Source organism: Cynocephalus volans, chromosome 3 (assembly GCF_027409185.1).
Source record: "Cynocephalus volans isolate mCynVol1 chromosome 3, mCynVol1.pri, whole genome shotgun sequence".
Classification (NCBI taxonomy): Eukaryota; Metazoa; Chordata; class Mammalia; order Dermoptera; family Cynocephalidae; genus Cynocephalus; species Cynocephalus volans.
Genome location: NC_084462.1, coordinates 13785986 through 13813643, shown reverse-complemented (window position 1 = coordinate 13813643; position 27658 = coordinate 13785986). Strand labels below are relative to the sequence as shown.

The 27658-nt window shown below is 38.4% G+C and overlaps 1 protein-coding gene and 1 pseudogene across 1 annotated transcript; one reads left to right on the top strand and one right to left on the bottom strand.

The window, feature by feature from the left end:
- The first annotated feature begins 353 nt into the window (after positions 1-353).
- On the top strand, positions 354-22672 carry LOC134372452 (DEP domain-containing mTOR-interacting protein-like; annotated as a pseudogene).
- Positions 22673-25298: 2626 nt separating this feature from the next.
- LOC134372451 (vomeronasal type-1 receptor 1-like) lies at positions 25299-26252 on the bottom strand. Its single transcript, XM_063089947.1, has one exon. The coding sequence runs from the start codon at positions 26250-26252 to the stop codon at positions 25299-25301; it is 954 nt and encodes a 317-aa protein (XP_062946017.1).
- Between the last annotated feature and the right edge of the window lie 1406 nt (positions 26253-27658).

Genomic DNA, 27658 nt, shown 5'->3' with positions numbered 1-27658 from the left:
AGGGCCCTGGCACTGAGGATATAAGGGTGAAGGGTGAACCCATGAATGGTTGTGTCTAGAAGGCACCATCTGGGAGATCTCAGGGGAATTGCCTGAAAAGAGAGAGTGTGGCTCTGCATACCAGGCCCAGAGGCTAGATATCTGTCGGCCCACCTGCCTGTTGTTGCTGTGGACTGACACAGTGGTCAATGGAACCATGAGGACAGAGTGGGCCTCAGTAGCAGCAGGGCTCAATATCTCCATTGACTGGAGGAGGATGAGCAGGGGTTGGATGTGGAGAGGGAGGCATGAACATGGGGTCCATGCAGAGAAGCTGATCATGGAATAAACTGTTCCCTTCGTGACAGGACTGTATGACCTTTGAGGACGTGGCGATTTACTTCTCCCAGGAGGAGTGGGGGCTCCTTGGTAAGGCTCATAGATTCCTCTACGTGGATGTGATCCTGGAGATCTTTACACTGATAGCCTTGCTGGGTAATGCCCTCATATCCACCCCCACCTTTGTCTTAATCTCTGCCTTTCTTCTTTTCCCCTCTGTGCTTCCCACACCTGGACCATGGGCTCTGCTACCTTCCCCATTTCCACTTTCTTGGCAGTTGTGCTGTGGGTGCCAGCAATGAATTTTGTGCACTGCCCTGAGCAATACAGTCCTCCAGCAGCCCTAACGCCTCTCACCCTAATGCATTCAGAAAAGGGTTTGGGACTCTTGCAGACAGACTAATGGATCTCACCTTGCTTGGCCTCCTCTTTTTGGGATATTGGTGTGCAGATCTATGACACCTCTATGCCTGTTTCTGCCCTCTTCCTCTAGCTGACATTTTCTCATGCCTGCCTGTGCCAATTGTAGGCATTGCTGTGGTTGATAACTTACATGGACCATGGACTGATTTTGGAATCTCCCTTCTAGGATTTTTTGCTGTATTGTTTTTCTTTCCTGTGGTCTCTTGTGTGCTGAGTTGCTCTGGGTCAGTGCTGATCACTCACGTGTCCTGTCTTTCCCTTAGGACTTACATCATGCAGGTCCCATGTAGTTGTAGAACTGGGGCTGCAGGCAGAGGCCTGGCTGCTTCACAGGTTGGACATGGCAAGATGGTCTTAGAGGAGCCCTGGCCCTGGTGAGTGGCAAATGGTCAAGGGCATGAAAACAAGGCTGTGTTTACATCATGCCAGGAATCTGTCCTGTGTCCACTGGTGTTTTGTTGCAAATGTCACTGGTCACATCTCTGTCTTTTTTTTCCCATACATTAAACTTTGCTGACTTGTCATTTCATCTGTGACGTCTGGCCCTTGGATGCCCCTACATCCAAGGAGAGAGACCTTCTAAGTGTGGGGTATGTGAGAAGTCCTTTAACAAAATTATGCCCTCACTCAACACTAGAGAGCACACATTGGAGAAAAGACATATGAGTGCACTCAGTGTAGAAAACCTTTTAATTGAAGCTCTAACCTCAACAATCATCACAGAGTTCACATGGGAGAAAGGCCTGATAAGTGTGAGGAATGTGGAAAATCCTTTCACTGAAATTCTGCCCTTACAGAGCACTGCAGAGTTCACACTGGAGTAAAGCCTTATAAGTGTGATGAATGTGGAAAATTATTTAACAACAAGTCCCACCTCATTAAACATTGGAGAATTCACACAGGAGAAAGTCCTTATAAGTGCAGTGAATGTGCAAAATCCTTTACACAGAGCTGCATTCTCATTCAACACAGGAGAGTTCCTACTAGATAAAAGCTTTATGAGTGCGATGAATATGGGAAATATTTTAGCCAAAGATGCAGTCTTGTAACACATCAGAGAATTCACACTGGAGAAGGCCTTGTAAATGTGGTGAATTTGGCAAACCGTATAGCCAAACATCTATCTTCTTTTGACAATGGGAAATTTATACTACAGGAAGTCTTCAGTGTAACAAGGAATGTGCTATTTTCTTTCTAAGTAAAATTACGTTGGTGAGAACCTTTGTGAGGGAGCCATCTACCTGAACTGAACTTCACTTATTTGAACATCCACAGTGGGGTGATTTCTCATGAGTTCTAGATACTTGGGAAATGAAGGACCTGTACTGTACCCTCTAACCTGCTCAGGATTTACTATATTTTTGTCACTTGAAGTTCCTGTAACAGAAGACACTTCACCTCTACCACCTGGCAGTTTCTTGTGCGCATCAGTGACCACCCCAGCATGCTCAGGGAAGCAGAATTCCATGCTCTCATTTGCTGATGGAAATTATGAATAATTGGATCCCCCAGGGGATCTTCATTCCCTTCCATCTGAATACAGCATGGACATAACCCAGTTTTGATGCAGAGTACCTCCTAATCTGAGTTCTGCTGGTGTCCTGCAGAGAAAGATTACATTTCCTAGGGATGTTGATCTCAAGTGATGCTTGTGATGAACTTTTCCATCTTCCAAGTCACCAACCCAGGAATTTCTTGCCATACATTGCCCTGGAGTGTGCAATAATAAATGCCTTTTTGATTAATCCCCTTTAATCTTGGGTGTTCTCTTTATGCTGTTAGGTGCTCCAAAAGCAGAATTGGGCTCTGCCAGCCTGAAGGGGTGAAAAAAAATTTTTCTGTTCCAGACTTTGTGTGCCTCAGAAGGGACAGTATAATGGCAAGAAACAAACAAAAAACCTCTACTTAGTTTTAACATTAATTTGCATTATGACTCAAGGCCTATTTTATGGGCTGAGTTGTATTGCCCCCAAATTTATATGTTGAAGTCCTAACTCCCAGTAGTTCAGAATGTGAGTATATTTGGTGATAGGGTATTTAAAGGAGTAATTAATTTAAAATGAGGTCATAAGGGCGTACCATGATGCAATATGACTGGTGTTATGAGGAGAGGGGACACAGATACACATATAGAGGACACCTAGTGGAGACACAAGGAGAAGATGGCCATCTCCAATCCAAGGTTACAGGCCTCAGTTCCAGTGCATTCAAATGAGATACATAGAAATATTTTTTGGGGACGTGGGGCAAGTATCTCTGTTGTTTCCATTATATTAAATAAATAATTTTGTTTTTAATAATAGAGTCAGTTAAGGTACATTTTTGATTAAATTTTGGAGGAAGAAAAAAATGACTCCTAATGAATCAAAAACTTACTATGGGGATTCGGATCCCCAAACCAACCATCCACTAAAACAAGCAAACAAATATTCAAACAAACAGAAAACTTAACTATGGGAAAAGAAGATCTGGTGTATGTTATAACACATCCTCATAGCATGGATCATTCAGCATTTTATGATAATAAATCAGAGTGGTTTAAAGATGATCTGAAGAGAATTCAGCAATAAGGGCAAGTAAATAGAGAGTTAATAAGTTGATACTTCCCAATACATTTGAAAATGAATGAAAATATTTCGGGGATAATCCATCAATTGATATGTGTTCTTAGTGTCAGCTGTAGAGTGATTCAGAGGATAAAATATGCAATATGTATATGGATTGTGTCAAAATTTTATCAGTAAGTATATTGATCTATATAGCATTCTATACAGTTAGACAATAATAGGAAGTTAGTAAAAAAAACAAAAAAATTACAGATGAAGCACAAGAATTGTGGGGAAAAATTAAAATATATTGTATAAAAATTTAAAATAATTTTAAGTCATCGACAAGCAGGCCAATTGACTTGGTGTGAAAATTAACAAAAGTTGCATTAGTGAGGTAATAAGAAGCACCTGCAAATCCTAAATTTGCTAAACATTTTGCCCTTTATCAAATGTAGTTTTCCAAGAAGAACAAATAAAAATTAAATTCCCCGCAGTGAGTGACAGATGACCACAATTAGGCTAACTGAGAAAATTTTGCTCTGCATGAAAGGGATAGGAATTTACATCAGTGTGTGTCATAATATGGTTTGATAATTTCTAGGTGCGGGCTGGCCGGTTTGCTCAGTTGGTTACAATGTGGGGCTGATAACACTAAGGTGCAGAGTTCTATCCCTGTGCTTGCGAGGCACACTGCTCCACCCCCCACCCAAATCTCTAAATTCCTAGGTGGCACTGGAAGACTACATTGATTCGTATCTGAGAAATCGGAGAACAAAATATTAGTGGCAATTAAGGTATTATGTACGTAGAAAACATGCCTTCATGTGGAATAAAATTTGGGGCTGGAGATTCTTTACATCCCTGATTATATTGCTATTTATAACTTACTATCTTTTACTCATATTGTGCTTAAATGAGCCTTTCATTAAATGGGACAGGAAGTTTTATCTCTGGCACTCATTAGACACTTGTTAGTAAAATACTCAGATTCCATTCGCAAATTATGTCCCCCAAGCCAAAAGTGCATGTCTAATAATTGCTACACAAAGAATAAATGTCCATTGGATCCCTGTACCACCCAGCCACCAAACAAAATAAAACAAAACAAACGAAACACCCCAAACAATAAATGTCCACTAAGAAGCTGTGAGTGAACACACTGTCATTCCTCTTCCCTTCATGAAGAGTGAATTTTTTAGTATGGACATTGTGCATTTTGTTGTGATTGGTCAGCAATGAGTGGAGATTAATTCAGACACATTATAAAAGGAAAGATGAAAGAGATAGACTAGGCAGCCCTTAAAACAAGGACACCAAGTGACACCTTGACATTGGGTACCTTAGAATATATCCCTTCTTCCTTTGTCAGTATGTTTGTTCCAACTCCAGCAGGTAGAGTTGCTCTTCCATATGATATTTCTCATTGCATACTCTGAGATATTGTCTATTTCTTCAAAGAGTGTGATATTTATCTAGGAATAGTGGTAACTTACCAAATTGAAATTACTGCCATGACATGGATGCAGTGATTGCCTCCATGCAGGAGTGGAACGTAGGCACCTGAACCATGAAGTAAAAGTTTGGGATTCCAAGATCTCATCCCCTTGCTGGGAAGTGATTATCATTTCACCTCTAAGTGCAGTGCCAGTGTCTGCAAGGGGACTGTAGATTATCTCTGAAAAACAGTTGTGGAGTAGGCAAATTGCAGAAAGCTATTGTTGATTAATAGATTTTTACAAGAAGAATGACATAGATAGCTGGAAGGAAATAGTCTGTGAAGCCCACGAACAGACAATTCTTGATCGGAGGTGAGTGGAGGACATTGGGGCTCTAATATGTGAGAGAATTTAAGTCCAAGGCTATGCTGGAAACTTGGCTGCCATGAAATCCTTGTTTCTACAGTATGTAAATCCTCTTCATGAGAACTTTTGTAAAACTAAATTTGGAGGGAAAGAAATACTAAGGCGAGAATAAGCAAGCAAGGAAGAGGAGGAAAAGTGTAAGGAAAGCAACAGTTTTACGTAGTTTCATTGCACTAATTAATATTTATTGAGCATTGAGCATCTCATCTGGCTCAGAGGCTATTCTAGGTAGTGTTTACATCAGTGAACACATCTATAATAAAATGTGTCCACAGGAAGACTTTATTAGAATGAAAGGGAATAGACAATATGTAAGGAAGAAAAAATATATCATAAGTTATTAAGTGAAAGGTGCTGTGAAAATATAAAAGAAGAGCAGCCCCAGGTAATGACAACGATGTGGAGTAGAGATCCCAATATGGAAATAGAGAGATCAGGGTTTTCCTGGTCGAGGTGATATTTGAGCACACATTGGAAGGAGGGGAGGGATTGATTTGGATACATGGGCAAGATATTCCACGGTGAAGGAATAGCCAGTGCAGTGACCCAAAGGCAGGTGCCTACCTGAAGTGCCGGATCATCCATATGACCATTGTGTCAGCTCCAGGGTGGCTACTGCTATTTTCTGTCAATTTTTATATATTATACAGAAAAGCTCCCACTATGTTCACATTCTGAGAAGTGCAACCCCCTGCCTCTACCCAACACCTCATCAACTATTGTCTCAACTTTTCTTTCCTTGTCAGGGCAGATCAGTGACTGATGCAATGGAATCTGCATACATTCATTCTCATCTTGGGATATACATTCTTCCACACCAAATGGAAGACCAGCTCATAGATCCACATACTGGAAAAATGTTGCTTCTCCATAGTCTTTCAGGGACAATCCAATTGTAGCTCTGATGCAGCCACCATGCATTTTACTTGCACCCATAATCCAAAACGTCCCATGCAGAATCCAAACTCTTCCAGTTGACTGTGCAGAACACCCAGGGTATCCACTGCAGTGAGCTGTTACTACTGTGGTGTACAACATAGAGTCTGGGTATTGCTCATGCTGCTGTTTATGTTCTCTGGACTTGTTCAGCCTCAATCTAGTGGATGTATTTCTAATGCTAATGGAATACAGTAGAGCCCTTCTGACTTTATTATTTCTTTGGTCGAGAGAAATCTGTTCATAGTGGCCATTATGGATGCATAGAGGTTTAATGCCCTGTGTTCAAGTGTACTATTCTTGTATGGGCACAGAGACATAATGGGAGTTGTTTCAAAATAATGTATAAATCTCTTCTGAAGATAACTTGGACTTCCTCCAGGGCTAGGACCCTGCACTATGATTCTTTGTCTTGAACTTTCCCCAAACCCATCACTGCCTATTTTCCCATCAACCACACTATAGCACAAAGGGGTCTGTTGATGCATGTGGCCTAAGTGATAGGACTGCTGGCAGCACAGCCCTGAATTTTCTGCAGAGCTCTAAGATCCCCTCATTTGCTCTTTGTCTTCATTGTCCCCTGCTGTATCAGTTATATTATGTGTAGAGGAAAACTTGCTTCTCAAAATCAAAGAAGCGTACTAGGCATGGTGTTTTCTTCTTAGAGAGATTCAAGAAACACATAATATAATGGACTAAATTAAAAAGACTAATTATGCATGTGTTAGTGAAGATCTGGAGAAACTAAAATTTTCATAAAATACCTGTGGGAATTTAAAATTTTCTAACTACCGTTTTAGTTTGGACTGCTATAACAAAATATCATAAACATGGTGGCAAAAAAAAAAAAAAAAAAAATCCAGAAATATATTTCTCATGGTTCTGGAGGCTGAAAATCTGAGATCAGGCTGCCAGTATAGTTCTGGTGACGACCGACGTTGTGGTTGTAGATGGATGACCTTTTGCATACTCACATGGTAGAAAAAGTGAGGAAGCATACCTTCTCATGACTCTTACTTTTTAATAGACTTATATTAATTGTACGTATTTATGGGGTACAGTGCAATATTTTGATACATGTATGTTTTCTGTAATGACCAAATCAGGGTGATTAGCATATCCATCACCTCAAACATTTATCATTTCTTTGTATTAAGAACACTTGAAATCAATTCTTCTAACAGTTAAAAAATATATAATAAATTACTGTTAATTATTGTTTCCTAACAGTACTATAGAACACTAAAACTTATTTTTCCTATCTAACTAAGTTTGTATCCATTAACCAACATGTCCCTATTCTGCCTCCTCCCTGACCTTCCCAGCCTCTAATAACCACGATTCTACTCTCTACTTCTACAAGCTCAACTTTCTTACCTCCCACATATGAGTGAGAACATGTGGTATTTATCTTTGTGCGCCTCACTTATTTCACTGAGTATAACGTCTTCCAGGCTCATCCATGTTGCAGCGAGTGACAGGATTTTTTATGTCTGAGTAGTCCGTTGTATACATATACCACATTTTCTTCATTCATTTGTTGATGGGCTCTTAGGTTGATTCCATATCTTGGCTGTAGTGAATAGTGCTGCAGTAGACAGCAGGGTGCAGATATCTCTTTGGTATACAGATATCCTTTCCTTCAGATAAATATCTGGTAGTGAGATTGTGGGTCGTGTGGTAATTGTATTTTAAGTTTTTTGAGGATGGCCCACACTGTTTTTCATAGTGGCTGTACTAATTTGCATCTCCACCAAAGTGTATAAGAGTTCCCGTTTCCCTGCACCCTGGTCAGCATTTGTTGGAGTTATTCTTTTTTTTTTTCTTTTTGATAAAGCCATTGTAATTGGGTTGAAATGGTATGTCAATGTGGTTTTAATTTGCATTTCCCTGATCATTAGTGATGTTGAACATTTTTTCATATACTTGCTGGCGATTAGTATGTCTTCTTTTGAAAAATGTCAATTCTGGTCATTTGCCTATTTTTTATTCAGATTATTTGTTTTTTGCTGTTGAGTTGTTTGAAATCAGTTGTTCAATGAATAGTTTACAGATATTTTTTCCTATTCTGCAGTTGCTACTTTACTCTGGTTATTGTTTCCTTAGCTGTGCACATGTTTTTTAGTTTGACATAATCTTATTTGTCTATTTCTCTTTTTGTTGCCTGTGCTTTAAAAGTCTTATTCAAATAATCTTTGCCCAGACCAATGTATTGAAGCATTTCCCCTATGTTGTCTTGTAGGAGTTTTGTAGTTTTGGGTCTTACATTTAAGTCTTTAATCCATTTTGAGTTGATTTTGGTATATGATGAGTGACACGGGTCTAGTTTCATTCTTCTGTATATGAATATCCAGTTTTCCCAGCACCATTTATTGAAGAGACTGTCCTTTTCCCAATGCTTTTTCTTGGCACCATTGTTAAAAACACATTGGCTGTAAATCTGTGGCTTTATTTCTGGATTTTCTGTTTTGTTCCATCGTTATGTGTCTGCTTTTATAACAGCACCAGGATGTTTGGGTTACTATAGCTTTGTAATGTATTTTGAAGCCAGGTAGTGTGATGTCTCCAAGTTTGTTCCTTTTGTTTAGGATTTACTGTGCTACTTAGGGTCTTTTTTTGGTTCCATATGAATTTTAGGATTGGTTTTTCTATTTGTGTGTAGAATGTCATTGGAATTTTGATAGGGATTGCATATAAATCTGTAGATTGCTTTTGGTAGTATGGCCTTTTTGATAATATTGATTTTACAGTCCATGAACATGAGATGTCTTTTCATTTTTCTGTCCTGTTTAGATTCTCTCATCAGTGTTTTGTAGTTTTATCAGTATAGATCTTTCACCTCCTCGGTTAAATTTTCCCCAGGTATTCTATTTTATTTTATTTTGTAACTAATTTAAATGGGGTTGCTATCTTGATGTCTTTTTCAGCTATTTTTTTTGTTAGTGTATAGAAACACTACTGACTTTCTATGTTGATTTTGTGTCCTGCAACTTTATTGAGTTTGTTCAGTTCTAAGACATTTTTGGTAGAGTCTTCAGGTTTTCCTATATACAAGATAATGTCATCTATAAACAGGGGAATTTGACTTTCTCTTTTCCCTTTTGGATGCCCTTTATTTCTTTCTCTTGCTTTATTGCTCTGGCTAGGACCTCCACTAGTACGTTGAATAAAAATGGTGGAAGTAGGATTTCCTGTAATGTTTTAGTTTCTAAAGGAAAAGCTTTCAATTTTTCCAGGTTGAGTATGACATAAGCTGTGGATTTCTCATATATGGCCTTTATTGTGTTGAGAGTTTTTATCATGAAAGGATGTTAAATTCAATAAAATGCATATTTAATGAAATGCTTTTTTTGCATTTATTGGGGTAATCATATGGTTTTTGCTGTTTATATTGTTGACATGATGTATCACATTAATTGATTTCCATATGTTGAAACATCCTTGCATCCCTGTCATGGATCCCTCTTGATCATGCTGTATAATCTTTTTGATGTGCTGTTGGATTCAGTTTGTTGTGGATTGGGATATTGGCCTGTAGTTTTCTTTTGTGTGTGTCCTTGTCTCAATTTGGTATCAGTCAGTTCTTTCTTAAAAATTGTTTTAATTCAGTAGTGTAGGCATCCAGTCCTGAGCTTTTCTTTGTTGAGAGAGTTATTACTGATTCAGTCTTGTTACTTGTAATTGGTCTGTTCAGATATTTATATTTGGTTTAATCTTAGTACATTATATGTCCAGTAATTTATTTATTTATTTCCTGTAGATTTTCCAGTGTGTCAGTTGTTCCTAATTGACTCTTATGATCATTTCTATTTTTGTGGTATCAGCTGTAATGTCTCCTTTTTTGTTTTTGATTTTTGTTGTTCTTGCTTTTCTAGTTCCTTTAGGTGCAATGCTAGGTTGTTTATCTGAAATATTTCTACCTTTCTGATATAAACATTTATTGATATAAACTTCCTGAAGGTACTGCTTTTGCAGTATTCCATAGGTTTTGGATCATTGTGTTTCTATTTTTGTATAAAGGAATGTTTAAATTTTCTTCTTAATTTCTTCATTGACCCATTAGTCATTCAGGGGCATGATGTGTAATTTCCATAGATCTTTACAGATTTCAGAGTTCTTCTTGTTATTGATTTCTAGTTTTATTTCACTATATTCGAGAGTACACTTGACAGGATTTCAATTCTTAAAAATTTGTTGAGACATTTTGTGGTCTAACATGTGGTCTATCTTGGAGAATATTACATGTGCTGATGAGAAAAATGTGTATACTGCAGTTGTTGGATGAAATGTTCTGTAAATGTCTGTTAGGTTCATTTGGTCTATAGTTTAGTTTAGGTGTGATGTTTCTTTGCTGATATTCTGTTTAGATGATCTTTCCCATTCTGTGAGTGCTGTGTTGAAGCCCCCTACTAATATTATATTGGGGACTAGCTCCCCCTTTATTTCTAATCCTATTTATATATCTGGGTGCTCTAATGTTGGGCACATAAATATTTAAAATGGTTGCATCCTCTTTCTAAATTAAATAATGTCCTTTGTTCCCTCTTCTTCTATTTTTTTATTTAATGTGTACTTTATCTTATGTACGTGTTGCTACTCCTGCTCATTTTTTGTTTCCATTTGTGTGGAATATCTTTTTCCATCTCTTCACTTTCAGTGTGTGTGTCTTAACAGGTGAAGTAAGTTTCTTGTACACAGCATATACTTAGGTCCTATTTTTTTTTTATTCATACAGCCAGTCTATATCTTTTAAATGCTGTACTTAAATCATTTACATTCAAGGTTGTTTTTGAAAGGTGTGGATGTACTCCTGTCAGTTTGTTAATTCTTTTCTGGTTGTTTTGTACATCCTTTGTTTCTTTCTTCCACTTTCATTGTTTGTGTTTGTGGTTTGACAGTTTTCTGTAGTGATATGGTTTGATTCCTTTGTATTTCTCAGTTGTGTATCTGCTCTACCAGTGAGTTTGATTCTTTTGTGTGTTTTTGTCATGATAATTATTGTTCTTTCACTTCCAGGTGTAGTACTCCCTTAAGGATTTCTTGTAGGGACGGCCTAGTGGTAATGAATTTCCTCAGGTTTTGCTTGTGTGGGAAATACTATTTTTCCAATATACCATAAAGATTGCTTTATGGGGAACAATATTCTTGGCTAGCAATTTTTTTCTTTTAGCACTTTGAATATATTATCCCATTTTCCTGGCCTGTAGTTTGTGCTGGGAAATCTGTTCTTGGTTTGATGGGGATTCCCTTATATACGACTTCATGATTTTCTCTTGCTGTTCTTAGAATTCTCTCTTTGTCTTTGACTTTTGACAGTTAGATTATAATGTGCCTTGGAGAGGACTTTTTTGGGTTGAATCTGTTTGGGGATCTTTGGGTTTCCTGCATCTGGATGTATATATTTCTTCTGTGACTTGGGAAGTTTTCACCTATTGTTTGATTAAGCAGGTTTTTAAGCCTTTTTATTTCTCTTCTCCTTTTGGAACTCTAATAATGTGAATATTTGTTTGCTTAAGGTTGTGTCTTATATCTTGCAGGCATTCTTCATTCTTTTTTATTATTTTACGTATTTCTTTATTTCATCTAGCTGGGTTATTTCAAAATATCTATCTTTATGTTCAGAAATTCTTTCTTCTGATTGATCTAGTCTATTGTTGAAGCTTTCAATTGAACTTTTTATTTCATTTGATGAATTCTTCAGTTCCAAGATTTCTGTTTGGTTCTTTTGTATGATATCTTTCTTTTTGTTGAATTTCTCATTCAGATTATGAATTATTTTTGTGATTTTGAGTTGTCTATCTGTATTCTGTTGTATCTCACTGAATTTTCTTAAGATCATTATTTTGAATTTCATATCGAGATTTTATAGTTTTTCTTTTCTTTGGGGTCTGTTACTAGAGAATTATGTTGTTCTTGTTGGAGTGTTATGTTTCCTTGCTTTTTCATGTTTCTTGTGCCCCTACATTGATGTCTGCATATCTGGTGAAAAGTCACTTCTCCTAATTTTATTAAGTTTTCATGACTCTGAAATGGGCACTAATCCCATTCATGAGTGCTCCATCCTCACGACCTCATTTAGTCTTAATTACATTCCATAGGGACCACCTCCTAATGCCATCAACTTATGTGTGGTGGTTAGAGTTTCAATATATGAATTTTGGGGGAACCAAATATTTATTTTATAACATCTACTTTAAAACATGTTTGCAAGTTTATTAAACAGCAGAAATGTTCATCTGCCTTTTGACTATGGCATTCTTAGATACTAACTCAATAATAAATACATATTTTCAAATAAAGACTTGAAATAAATGTCTGTGACAATTTTATCTGTAGTAGCCCCAAACTGGATACAACTCAAATGTCAATTTTCAGATGCATAAATACATTGTGTTGATACATACAATAGAATAGTATTTAGCAATAAAAGGAATAAACTGTTCATATGCACAAAGATAAATTTCATAATAATTGTGTGGTAGAAAAGAAACCATAGAAAAAGTAATAAAGTTTAAATTTATACAAATTAGTATAAAAGCTAAACTTATCTATACTGAAATAAAGTAAGAAATGGTTGTCTAGAGGAGGAAGACCATGTAATGCAGGGATAGTGGGTTTATCTAGGGAAGGAGGTAGCACTGGGATTGATGGATCCTTGCTTTATGTTGCTCATGATGATAAATTACATGGGGTGTGTGTGTGTGTGTATGTGTACATATTTGTATATGTACGAGGATAATGCAAAAAGTTTATGGAAAGATTTGTATTTTAATTCTATTTTTCCACAAATTTTTCAAGGAATATATATATATAATTGTACAAGTTAACTATGTGTAGTTTCTTACATGTTAACTATACTGCAATAAAGCTTTGAAGAAGTAGTTTTACATAAAGTATCTTCCACTTTTTTAGGGACCGCAAATATGAAAACAATAAATTTGCTTCACTATCTCTCTTTATATGCCTTGTGTGGGGCATCCCTGTTTTTAGCAGAAGGAAAAGTTGGTAAGCAATAAAGGCCACTTTTCCATGAACCACCAGGATAGGGCTGAATCTCAAAAGGCACACCCCTCGACTACAAGAACTCTCTTCTCTCAATTTCTGTTTTCCTGACTATGCAGCAGTGACCTTTAGATGAGGCTTTGGGTATCTACAAAAGTATTAAATTGTTTGTAATGCCAGTGACATTGGCTGTAAGTGACATAGCACTGGATGTACTGAGAATTTCTATGCCTCCTTTTTGTGAGCATGCATATTCCTGGCAATATTTGTGGAAACAACCTTAGAAGGGACATGTGTTTTCTAGTTGGACACAGTCTCTCTCACATTGTTAATCACACCTCATATTTCTGTGTCTACTATGGTCCTCACTTGGCCCCTTAGAATCAGTGACACCTGCCTACCAGGACCTGGATTTGAGGGCACATGATACTTCACAGGTCCAGGGGGAAAAGCTTTCTTTCATCAGTGTTGGAGAAATGGGACATAGGCTGGAAGTAAGGGGCCCGACTCATACTGCTGTTACATGCAATGGATGTTGTTACAAGAACTGTCCCCTTTCTAGAGTGACCTCTTGGTCCTCAAATAATTTTGGCATGTGGGTTCAAAAGGTTTAAACCCAAAAACTACTTTAGTTTTCCCAAGACTCCTTGGGCACAAAGGCAAATTTGGCCAAAATTGGCCTGAGAAGGTGTGCTCTGCCATTCTGCCATCCCTTCTAAGGCATGAACCATTATTGACTGCTACAAATATTTGCACATCATTTGCTCATACTCAGTAATGTTTGATGTGCTTTACAGTTATTAACATATTTTAGTCCACACAATAACACGAGTAGGTGGGTACTATTATTATCCCTAGTGCAGAGATGTGGTGAGGCCCACAGAGGTTCAATAATGAGTCTGTGTGCCACAGCTAAGTATCAGCATCAGGAAAGTGTTGCACACTGGCTTCTGAGTGCAGGTGCTCAATCCCTGTGCCATGCCACCCTGGGATGCATGTCCCTCACTACAAGAATAGAACAGATATGTACAGGAAATTACCATGCCCCAGAAACATTGTCAGGCATTTAAAATGCATTGTATATTTCTGAAATTAATTCAAATTGATGGACTAATGGTATTAATTGTTTTGAATTTTCTGCATCTTAAAATGTTTTAATGCCTTACTGGCTAGGAAGAAACTGACTTTCCCTGGACTAGCCAACTCCTAAACATAATAAGAAACTCACCCAGGAGCATGCCTTTCATATGCAAACTATTCCCAAATCCATATCCCCAGTCACCTGCTTCATCTAACACTCACAGACTGGACCAATAAGTTTTTCCTCTGCCCTAAATCAACCCAGGGCCTGGGCCCAGACAACAAGGAAAAGCCCCTGTGCTCCAAAGCCCACCTATTAATTATTCAAACTCTCCAATTCAAGCTGTTTACATGCCCTGCCTTGTCATTCCCATGGAAACCCCCAAAAAGGCTGTGACCTGTGCTTTCCCATCACTTCTGCTTCTGACTCCTGACTACCCGGTGCTCCCCATATGGCCCGGCATAATGTGGCTGCCCCTTCTCTAGGAAACTGTAATTCTACTTTAATGGCATTAACTGCTCCATGTCAGCACTCAGTTACCTCTACAAATTAAAAATCTGTGGGTACATTGAGACACTGATTTGCAAAAGTAACATGTATAAAATGTTGAAATTTTTCATTCAGAAACACAGTACGTATCTTTATTGATCCTCAGTTAAGTGTGATATTGTTCCTCCTGTAGGTCCTCACAGTGTCTCTGCCATGGCCTGAAATCAGAGTGTATTAGAGGGATTAAATACTCCCAACTTTGGAGCCAGACTTCTTGTTTGAATCCAGCCTCTTGAATCTGACACATGCTGGCTGTGTGTCCTTGAGGAAGTCACTTATTTTCATCTGAGCCTCCATTTCCCCAGAAATATAATAATTGTTTTCACTTCATCAGGTTGTTGTGAGAATTAAAATAAAATTTTCCAGAAGCAAACACTAGAGTACCTGGCTTATGTCAGTATGCCATGTGTTTTTGCTTCTTTTATTAACACTCTCACAGTCATGAGGTAAAAGCCATCATCATTTTCATGTCACAGAAAAGCGAGGCTCATGTAACAGAGAACTGAAGTTCAGGTTCATCCAGAGTTCCATGTCAAGTTTACAGAGGAAAGACTTGACTCCTGCTCTGTCTGGTCCTGAGTCTATTCACATAACCCCACTACTCCTTCATCACCACAAGAATCCACAGTAACCAGGATGTGAAGAATTTCCAAGTACTGTTGCTGTTAAATTTATTTCATCCTCCCCTGAGCATATTATATGCTATCTAGTATTATTAGCACAAAGCTATTTTGTGCCTTAAAAAGAAAATACATGTTAAATAAGCTTCATTCAGGCATAAGTTACAGTGCTACTGGCCATGAGTTCAATGTTAATCTTGCCTCTAAATGCCTTCAGAAGGCATTTCCTTCTGAAGGGACACACTGACCAATTCTCCAACTCTCTGTGGACACTAACTGGCTCTTCTAAAATTTAATTCAATTCTGATGCCATCTACTTGGAATTAGCACAGACCCCACAGATTATGAGCTTAGTTTCACAAGACTGCACCCCACTTAGACACCAGTACAAGTCCAGGTTGTCACTGGGTATAAATCAGAGTTTCCCCCCAACCTCTCCTTGAGCTTGACATTTTATTAGAATGATTTGAAGAACTCAGAAAAACAGTTTACTTTATTGATTACCAGTTTATTGTAAAAGGATGCAACTCAGAGACAGCCAGATGGAAGAGATGCATAGGTCAAGATGTGTGGGAAGAGGTGTGGAGCTTCGATGCCCTCTCCATGTGTGACCCTCCCAGCACCTCCTCATGTTGAACAACTTGGAAGCTCTCTGAGGTATCTCCTTTGGGGTTTTGATAGAAGTTCCCTTAATTAGGCATGATTAATGAAACCATTGGTCATTAATGATTAAGTCAATCTCCAATGTCTCCCCTCCCAGGAGGCCAGGAGGTGGGGGCTGAAAGTCCTAACCCTCTCATCACATGGTGTGTTCCTTAATGGAAGAAAAACAAAATTGTTTTTTCTATCATACCACAATTAACACAGAAGACTTCTGTGACCAAATAATGTGTGGGGGGGTTTCCTAACACACCAAGCAATCAATTCTGCAGCAGACACTAGCTGGGTGTTCTCTAATTCAATTCAGTTCTGACACTCTCTACCTGGAGATAGTGTCATATCGCACAGGTTGAGGACTCAGTCCCACAAGACTAGGTCCACTTTGGATGCCAATTGCAAGCCCCAGTTTCTGACTGACCTGCTATATTAGTCTGTTTCTCTTACATATAACAAATACCTAGAACTGGGCAATTTTTAAGAAAATGAAATTTATTGCTTACAATTTCAGAGGCTGGGAAGTCCAAAGTCCAGAGAATACAACTGCTTAGGATCTTCTTGGTGGTGGCTTTACAGCAATGCAGGGGTCTCACATGGCAGAAAATGGCAGATCAGAGAGATTCTCACGTGCTTTCCTTTTAAAGCCCTGAGAACCAAGCCCATGACCACCATTATTAATCCATTCACTAGGCGTGGGCCTCAGAATCTAATCACCTCCTCAAGGTCCCACCTTTCAATTACCATAATAGAGTTTCCATTCTCTTAACACTGTCACAGTGGGGATCAAGCCACCAACACATTAAACTTTTGGGGGACACAATTCAATCAATAATCCCTGCTATAAATTGGGGTTCCCATGACTGCCCTTGGGTTCAATTGTCTAGAGTGGCTCATAGAACTCAGGGAAACACTTATTTATGTTTATCACTTTATTACAAAGGATATTACAAAGAATACAGATGAAGAGATGCACAGGGTAAGATATAGGGGAGGGGGTCCGAAGCTTCCATGACCTCCCTGGATGCACCACCCTCCAGGAACCTCCACGTGTTCAGTTGTCTGGAAGCTCCTCTAGTTCTTTTGGGTTTTTATGGAGGCTACATTATGTAGGCAAGATTGGCTAAATCATTGGCCATTGGCTACCAACTGAACCTTCAGTCCCTCTGCCCTTCCTGGGGGTTGGGAGTTGGGGCTGAACATCCTACCCTCTAGTCTTGCCTTTGTCATTCTGGTGTCCAGCCACCATCCAGAAACTACTCAGGGACAGCCAGCCATCAGTCAACTCATTAGCATACAAAAAGATACCGCTTTGGAGATTCTAAGGATTTTAGGAATTGTATGCCAGGAAAGGGATGGAGAATAAGACCAAATATACATTTCATAATATCAGAGTTACCCTGGCAACCAGCACGCTGATCCTTAGGAGCTTTCCAAAGTCACTTTACTAACTTAAACTCAGGTGCGATTAAAAGGGAGTCATTATGAATATCAAAAAAATGCTTTCTTTACCTTTACTATTCTGATCACTTAGGACAGTCCAAGGTTTTTAAGAGTGCCATGTCATTAAAGCGCAAAAGAGCAAATATTTTAAAATTCTAAATCACAATAGTACACTGCCAGAACAAAACACCGCAGATTGGAAGGAGAAAACGACAGAAATGTATTTTCTCACATTTCCGGAGGCTACAAGTCTGAGACCAAGGTTTCAGAGGGTTGGTTTCTGGTTAGGCCTTATTTCTTGGCTTGTAAACTGCTGACGTTTCACTGTGTCCTCACATGGTCTTTCTTCTGTGTGTGCACAAAGAGAGAGAGCGCCCTGTGGTGTCTCTTCTCTTTTTATAAGGATGCCATTTCTATTGGATCAGACCTCATTGAGCCTTGGCAGAGCCTATCTTGAAATAGTCAAATTGGAGGTTAGGGCCTCAACATATGAATTTGGGGAGGAAACAATTCAGTCCATAACACCGTACTAGCTGTGTTTCATAAAGCTTTGATTTTAGGCATTTGGAGTTGAAGGTGAAGGGTCATCCCCATTGACTACATGGATAAGATCTTTCTTCAGTATGAACTCTGTACTGTTTAATAAGATAAGAGCTCAGCCTAAAAAATTTCCCACATTCCCCAAACTCATAAGGCCTTTCTCCACTGTGAACTCTCCAATGTCTAATGAGACTGTAGCTTTCTCTAGTGAAGTCTCTCTGGGGCTGAACAAGTGTGTGTTTGTGGCTGAGAGATGCCATGTACTCTTCACAGGTAGTTTTTAGTACATAAAACTCTATATAAAAACTATATAAGTAGTTTTTACTCTGGGAAAGGCTGCCCCACACTCAGTTCTGCTGTTTGACTTCTCTGAAGTGAGTGACCTGTTGCTGGAGAAGCCCCAAGCTGATCAGGAAGTCCTTTACAGCTGCCCTCCAGGCAAAGGGCTTCCCCGACATGTGGAATTTTCAGCTGGTCACAAATGAAGCTCTGCACACACTGCTTCTGAAGTGTTTCTCTCCAATGTGCTGCTTCTGGTGCTGGTGAACATTTCCACTGACATATAATTGTTTCCCACATGCCCAACACCTGTGCTGTTTCTGCCTGTTATGTGTTCCCTGGTGCTCAGTAGAGGGCAAAATAGCTCCCAAGAATGGGCCACACATTTCAGAGGGATGTGTCTTCTTGGGAGTCCTGAGCTGAGATACACTTTGTATAGAAATGCTTTGCTTAGAAGGTGCCTCCTCATCTGCTCCATACCAACAATCCAAAACTAAGAAAATGCTGGTGAAGTGCAAGTTGTCTTTGTTGGGAGGGTGCTGCACAAATGTGACTGCAAAACCCAGGAACTAGTCAACAGAATTATTTGCAAAAACAAGGCATTGGGTTCAGTTTGAAGATGGGGCTGCTTAGCATTACTGGGCTATGAAGACCACAGAATGTAGGAGGCTTCGTGATGTGAAGGGCATGACCGTATGATGCAATACATGGAGTAGAGGCAGGGTCTACTCATTCCTCTGCAAATGATTTGTCTGCAGGTCTTTATCTGCTCATGACACGTGAGTGCTAGATAGAGGGTATGTCCAGGCCCAAGAAAATACAACTACAACACAACGGCTGTCGGTTAGGGGCTTTTTAAGAATGGGTACACACTTCATCATACAAAATATATATGCCAGTGTTGGAGACCACAGCAGATGGAGCAGTGAGAAAAATTAGTGCAATGTGGAGTCCAGAGACATGAAGATATGTCCTGGTTTGGGTGTAAGAGGAGAAGTGACAATGAGCAGAACTGAAAATTCAGCAAACTGTTAAATATGGGGAAGAAAAGATAGAAATAGTGCATGGCTAGTGGTATTGGCATAAACATACTAGTAAAAATTGCATATTCTCAGTTTAATAAAAGAATATAGACTATTGTTGAAAAGAAAAGATCTCATTATGGGAAAAGATATTGCTATTGAATTTATTAGGAGTGAGAAATAAAACTTATTTCCACGTGATTTATCACTGATAACATCCATGTTACCTAAACATACTAGATTGAAATGCTATTTAGATAATTCAGTTATGTGCTTCATATTTACACACCATTAAACATTTTATATGATTAAATATCCAAAGCTAAAAAATAATTTTCAAATCAACTTTAAGTAAAGCAGACATCTCAAAACTGTAGAATTGTATATTTAGCTATAGACAAGAACTTTTAAAATGACCAAGTATTATGCTTTTAAGTTAGTCCTAATAAAAGGCCAACGATTATTTAAATATTGACAACAAAGAGGTAATGAAAATTCAGCTCTCTGAAAGTTGCCATCAGGTACCAATGGATGTCACATTTTCTAAAAATTAATTTTACTTCACAAAAAATTCTAAGATAAGAAGGTATTTCCAAAAGTTCATGGAAATCTTCATCTGCTGGGGTTGAAAAAGAAAAGTTCATGGGGAAATGTATTATCTTTCAATTCTATTTTTCTGTGACCTTTTTGAAATACCCTCATTTTTAAAAAATTCTTAAAACTAAAGTTAAATAGTGTTAAAATGTAATCTTTACTAAATTCATTTTAATCGAATTTTTAAAGCATATCTATTAATTCACCTACATGAATAAATACTCGGTGACCTATTATGTCTCCTTCGGGAGGTTCTGATCTTTGGCATGTCCATCAGGACCTGGCAGAAGAAGATCTCAGCTACTGCCCCTGCTTTCTCTTGTACCAGCCCCCACTACTCTTGAACTCTACAAGCCAGCATATTATTCCAGGTCTTTTTCTCTCAATTTGCTTAGAAAATGCAAAGAAACCATTTGGGTATCAGCTTAACGTTCAAGTCAATAGTGAGTTTTGTAAGGGTAAATATAAATCTGAAAAAGAAAAAAAAAAAAAAAAACACAACAATCATTTTCCCTAGGCCAAAAATGAAGACACTCTCAACCACCCTCCTTTTCATACAGCTTTTACTGGAGAAAACTTGTGATTGTAAATTCTTTCTCTGCCCCTTTGAGATGTATGTAAATATTTTGTATAGCTAAATAAGCCTCTTGCCAGGTTTACAACCCAGGAGTCTTTTTCTCAAGGACATGGGAACCATCTTTTTGAAATGTAATAATAAAGGAAGATAGTGTTCCATCTCCCAGTTTCTATGGGAAGGAAGGACCCTTCAGTGTGCGCCTGGTTCCAAGTTACAAACTCATCTGTGATAAAGATATGGGAAACTTAATTTTTGTTTAGATAAAGGCAATTAGCAAACACCAATAGCCACCCCAATTACCAGTAATTTTAAGAAGAACTATGTGTAGAAAATGGTACTGTCAAGTCCTCTTACTTGAGGACTAGTTTTCATTTATCTTGATAAGTTGTACGAAAAGGGTTATATCAGCCTGGCTATATGAAAGGCTATATATCACTGACTTTCCAGTTTCTTTAGTGGATCGCCTATGATGCACATCCCATTCTGGTTCAATGCCTATCCAATAAAACAGCTGTTTTCTTTCTCTTCTACTTTTGTTGAGAGGTTTTCTGGGATAGCATGAGATTTTGTTAGAATTGTATTTCCCAACAGTTTCTATCTCAGAACTCCAAAACCCTGAAAATTCCCTAAAAGACATTATTATGAACTTTCTGAACTTCAGTAGTGAATAACAATACAATTTTAGAATGTCAACTTTTACTAATAATTTTCCAAAAAAATTTTAACTGTGGTAAAATATACATAACAAAAAGTTACCATTTTAAAAAAGCAATATGTCAGTTTCTCAAAAAGTTCAAAATAGAACTACCATATGATCCAACAATTCCATTCAAGGTGTATAGCCAAAGAATTGAAAGCAGGGTCTCAAAGAGATATTTGCACACCCAAGCTCATAACAGCATTATTCACAGTAGCCAAGAGGTAGAAGCAACACACATGTCCATGTAGGGATGAATGGATAAACAAAATAAGGTGTGCGTATATGCGTGTATATACATACATATATATATATATATATGTATGTATATGCAATAGAATATTATTCAACTTCAAAAAGGAAGAAAATCCTGTTATGTGCTATAACATATGTAGATGTTGAAGACATTACACTAAGTGACATAAGCCCGTCATAAAAAGACAAATATCTGTATGATTCCACTTATATGAGGTATCTACAAAGGTCGTATTTATAGAGACATAAAATAGAACGGTGGCTGCCAGAAACAAAGGGATGGAGGGAATGAGGAGTTAGGGTGTAATTGGTATGGAGTTTCAGTTTTGCAAACTGTATTTATATTGTGGTAAAAACACTTAAAAAATGGTTAAGGTGGTACATTTCACTTTTTATCACCATAAAAATAAAAATAAATTAGCTATTTTTACATTCACATTGTTGTGCAACCATCAGTAAAATCCTTCTCCAGAACTTTTTCATCTTCCCCCACTGAAACTCTGTACACATGAAACACTAACTCTAAGAGCACTCTCGCCATTACAGCCATGTGGTGCCTTGTGCTGCCACACCCCATACTGGCCAGCCTAACCCTGTACTGGCCAGCTGCCAATAAAAGAAAAGTCCTTCACCAGATGTGACCCCTGGACCTTGGACTTCCCAGCCTCCAAAACTTGTCCAACAAGCACCCATTTGTGGACAGCAATGTCCTCTACCAGTTCAAAATGAACTCCTGTGGGAGGCGAAGACTGATGGAGCTGCTCAATGAAAAGTCTGTCTCCTTCCAGAAGCTTATGACAGTCCCTTCTGCCTGAGCAACTAGAGCCATGACAATTGGAAATCTACCAGCTTCACGTCAGTCAGCCCCAGCAAGATCAAGATCATGTCAGGGGTGAGAAAGAGCAGTATGAGCAGCTGAGGCCGGAGTCCCACCCTCAGCAGCAGCCCCACTGTGCTCTGCAACCCCAAGTCTGTGCTAAAGAGACCCATCACTTCTAAGGAATTCCTACCTGCCTGGGCTCCTGACCAAGGAAGATGCTCACAATTGTTGGTGAGGACGTTGGCGGAGATTTGCTATGTGAGAAATTAAGCCATGCCACATCCAGGCCATGGACCTCAGTGGCCCAGTAGCCGTGGCAGGCATGAAGGCCTGTCAGTTCATCGTCTCTATCAATGGGCTCAATGCACTGCCCATAGACTACCTGAACAACCTGATTCTGATGGGCCCATGCATGATGGTCATAGAAGTCATGGAAAAGTTAGAATGCTGAGCAGCTGGGCCTCCCAGCCTCCCGGTGGCCAGCGGGTGATCAAAGCCAGAACCACACAAAATGATGCAATGACAAGACTTCTGTGCAAATGGATGACTTTGGACATACCAATCCTTTCTTCATACATACACATTTTAAGTTGAATTTCATACACTGCTTGAATGTGGAAGAACCAGGTAACACCTCTTTAAAAATAAAAAAAAGTCAGTGTAGAAAACATTTGGAAAACAAAGTTTTCCTCCATGATACGATTACCTTACTAGATTTCTATTCGTAATTCTCATGCATTGTTTCTTATATTAGATTGCAGAAAGTTGTCGAAATGCTCCTCTGGCCAAAACAGCAACACAATAAAATCTTCTTGGGAACCAAGAGAATAGTTGTTACAGACTTTAAATTGTTTTCTTGCCAAAGTTAGCATGAAACTGTTTAATAGGGGATCTAGATTTCACCGAGCTTCAAACTGAAGCAACATCCAAAGGAATATGGTCTGTTAACTAGCATTTTCAAGACGGTTCTAAAGCATTTGAGTGCTTCATAGCCATCAAAAAATGACTTTTTCCTTAGTTCTTGCCTTCAGTATCAATTTTTAACTTGATATATGTGTCAATTATGGCATTAGCTAAAAAACAAACAAACAAACAAAAAAACTTTGTGATGCTATGGGCGGGGGTAGATAGGAAGATAGTATTTAAAATTGTTTGCCCTGGGTTGGTCTGTGAGCTCACTTGGGAGAGCTGGTGCTGAGGAACACCAAGGTCAAGGGTTCAGATCCCTCTACTGGTTAGCTGCCAAAAAAAAAAAAAAAAAAAAAAAAAAAAAGTTTGCCCCTATTTTCTCTTTCTGAGCCTAAATCATTTTGTTCTATAAATCAGCTGCAGGAGCTTTCTAGAATTAATCCTGAATATGTTGAGTTTTAAAACAGGGAAGCTCGTACACATGAATATAATTCAAAATCAAATCTTCTGGCAAGATTTCTCTTTGAAGGTGTCCCTATTTAAGAGAAGTATTCTAGAACTTGGCCGATACGTGATAAAACTCGAAACTCTAAATTGCCTACTTAGCTTTCTAGTGTAACATATTCTAAGGACATGACATGCTGCTTATTTGGGGGGATTATTTCTCACCAAAATCATGATTTTGTGTTGTAACTTTTCAGCTCACTTTTATATGTGCATGCTTCCTTTTTGGGTCTAGAAGATAGTGCATTTTGGGGCTCGGTGTGCAAAGGAAATTCCTCAAAGTGCCAAATTAGGGGGTCAGGGAATGTTAAATTCCTCTTCATTTCAAATAATGAATTTGAATGATGAGGTTATTTTCCTATCATGCATTAACAAAATAATGTTGTGCCTCAAACAAAACAAAACAAAACAAAACACACACACACACACACACACACACACACACACACACTAACTCCCCACTTTCTTATCTCACTTATCCCTGGAAACCACCATTCTTTTGGACTACACTGTAGCTTATATAAATGGAATCATACAATATATGTACTTTTGTGCCTGGCTTATTTCACTTGGCATATAGTCTTTAAGATTCATGCATATTGTAATATATATTAGAATTTCCTTCCTTTCAAAAGCTGATTAGAGCTGCCTCAGTTGGTTAGAGCATGGTGCTCATAACACCAAGGTCCAGAATTTGACCCCTGTACTGGCCAGCCACCAAAAAAGAAAAAAAAAAAAAAAGTAAAAGCTGAATAATATTTCATTTTATATATATGCCACATTTTGTGCATCTGTGGTGGGTTTTCTCCACCTTTTGGCTATTGTGAATAATGCTACTATGAACATCAGTGTACAAATATCTGTTCAAGTTTTTGCTTTCAGTTCTTTTGGGTTATATTAGTCAGGGTTCTCCAGAGAAACAGAACCTGTAGTATGTCTGTGTATGTACATATATATGTATATATAATCTATACATATGCAAGTATATATTAAATATATATAATATAGACACTTGAGTGCACTTCAAAAAGTTCATTGTAAATTTGTATTATCATTTAATTCTGTTTTTCTGTGAACTTTTTGAAGTACCCTACTGTATATAAAGAGATTTATTTTGAGGAATTGGCTCATGAGTTTATGAAGGCTGGCAAGCCCAAAATCTGTGGGATGGCCTGGCAGGCTGGAGACTCAGAAAAAGCTGATATTGCAGCACAAATCTAAAGGTCCTCTTCTGGAGAATTCCCTGTTGCTCGGGGGAAGTTGATCTTTTGTTCTGTTCAGGCCTTCAACTGATTGTATGAGACCTTTCCACATTATGGAGGGAAATCTGCTTTATTCAAAAACACCCTCCCAGGAACACCCAGAATAATGTTGGACCAAATATCTAGATGCCGTGGCCCATCCAAGACGACACATAAAAGTAACTATCACATGGATATATACCTCAAAGTGGAATTCCTGAATAACATGGTAATTTTATGTTTCATGTTTTGGGGAACGACAATAAATTTGAGTAATTCTTTATACCGTGTTCACTTTTTGGCAGATCAGTAAGCAATATGAGGACAGGGTTATTGTCATTGATGTGAAATAATGAATCACAAAGTCCTTGCAGATTGTCAAAAGAAGTGACTATCTAAATGATCAGATGCTTTGGAGGGAACTTATAACCCAGAGACCGTAGCTGGAGCATTAGTTTTCCTTGTCCAACAGGCAAAGCAGAACCGTGAGACACGGATATCACTGAAAAGGAACACAAAGGAGCTGAATGTTGGGAAGCCTGAAGACACCAGTATGGAGAAGTTCAGCAGCCATTGGCTTGGGTTCACAGTCTGGGTTATCCAAAATGATAAAACGGATGATATACAGTAGAAGGAGATGAACATGCTCACCAGGATCAAGATGGTGCATGTGGCTCGGGCCTCATGGGAAAGTTTGGAGGAGAGTCTGCGGCTGTGAATATGTTGGAGTCGCCGCTTGTGCTTGTGCAGGACAAAGACCATGGAGCCACTAGTCCAGACCATGAGACCCAAACACATAGCATCAGTGAAGGAGAAAATAACTGCATGTAGTGAGAATAACAATGTCTCTGGAATGGGTGAGTAACAGTATCTATACGTTTTTTCCGTACTCATGTTTTTGCTATTTCTTGGGTGAGTAACATTCATCACAATAAAGATATTTAACAGAAGTGGGAAGATCCAGCAGAGGAAACAGCAGAAGCCAATGTACTTTGGAAATCTAAATCTGAGCTCCATCCCCTGAGAGATACTGGGGCAAAGTTTAATGGCCTGAAAGCCACTGAGGAGGCAGGTAGTGCTGAGGGAAACCCCTCTAGCCACTCTGTGCAAATAGAAGACAAATTTACATCCAATATTATCCAGGAAAGATTTCAATCCAAAAGCTGCCATTGTCTGGGGGATCCCTTTAGAGAAAAGAACCAAGTTGTTGGCCAAGACCAGCTGACTAAGAATCAAGTCTATGGGCCTCAACACCTGCATAGTGAGCAAAGAAAAGTTATAAAGGCAAAAGAGTGAAGAATTTCCAAGGATTCCAGCACCAGTGTAAGTGAGGCAGATAAGACCCCAGTTTAAGTTTGCAGAAATCAGTTCATCCATTTATAGGAGATGTTAGAGCTTGATATGACTTGAATCGGAGGAATCTGCAGATGGGTTACTCTCATTACATTCAGAAATGCCTTTTCTCACAAAACCAATTATTCCAAGCGAATATGAACCTTAAGAATAGATCTTTTGTAAACACAAGGCTGTTTCTTGCAGAGTTACTTGTAACAACTGAGATTGGAACCTATCCAAGCTCAGTCAGTGAGAGACTGAATACATTTTGGTGCATCCCACAATGGAGCCTTGGGCGGCTGTGGATGTGATGAGGAAGTTCTCTTGACTGCTGTCCTTCCGGGATACTCTGTTGTGTGTGGGGAAAAGGTCTCAGAAAGTCATATTTTACTAATATCCAGAAAGAAATAATATATTGGCATGTTTGCGTGTGTGTGTGTCTGTATTTTTGAATTTTAAAAATGGAAGAAGAAGTCAAATTCTCTTAACATGGGCACTTATGAAGGAGAGAGGAAGCCGCAGAGGAGATGGGATGAAGCTGGACTGCTCTGAATGTATCTTGTTTTTGTTTTTGTTTAGAAGTATATACATATTTTTCTCAAGTATATATAATGCCAAAAACATCGTCAAATAAAATTCATAAAGATAAAGATGAAACCTAAAAAAAATTAACAAAATGAACCTAACTTTGTACCAAATTGGGGCTTAACCAAGCAAAAGAGAATCCTTACTACCTAATTTTAAACAAAATTATTCGATAATATGCTCTATGTTAATAAATAATTGTACAAAATAAAAGTGAAATATTTAGGCAATAATATTGTGAATAGATATAATGAGTAATTTATTTTTTAAATTATATATATGCATATACACTTATCTGCACACACACCTCTTTAAATACCAGTTTTACTAAAATCAAACAGACCTTCCTGAAGAAATAGCTGAATTACATCTAGGGCTGGAGGTATAAGGGATTAGCTCAGAACTCTCACCATACAAGAAAGCCAGAGAGCCACTGAAGATCACAAGACTCGTGAGTAGAACAGAAGGGCTATCATAAAGACCTGAGAGCTATCCAGTTAGCTTGGTTCGAGTGTAGTGCTGTTAACATTAAGATCCTGGGTTTCATCCCTGTACCAACCAGCCACCAAAAACCAACCAACCAAACAAGCAAGAAAAGGATTCCCACTGACAAATCAAAAGAAAGATTTATAACATCCAGACTGAAAAATTTTGTCCCTGTTGCCTTGATTCAAGATATTGATATTAACATGCCATACCAGTCATGGGAACTAAATCCACTTGATGTTAATAAGGTACTTTTAATAATAACTACAATATTTATTGAGATTCAAATACAAATTAAACTGGATTATGGCTATAACAAGTCATATAAAAAAGGTACACCTCTTTGATGGATATAATAGAATGTTTCAAAGCAATCA

Bases quoted from the DNA above. Each gene is read 5' to 3' on its own strand.
- LOC134372451 (XM_063089947.1), bottom strand. From the start codon at position 26,252: ATGGATGAACTGATTTCTGCAAACTTAAACTGGGGTCTTATCTGCCTC.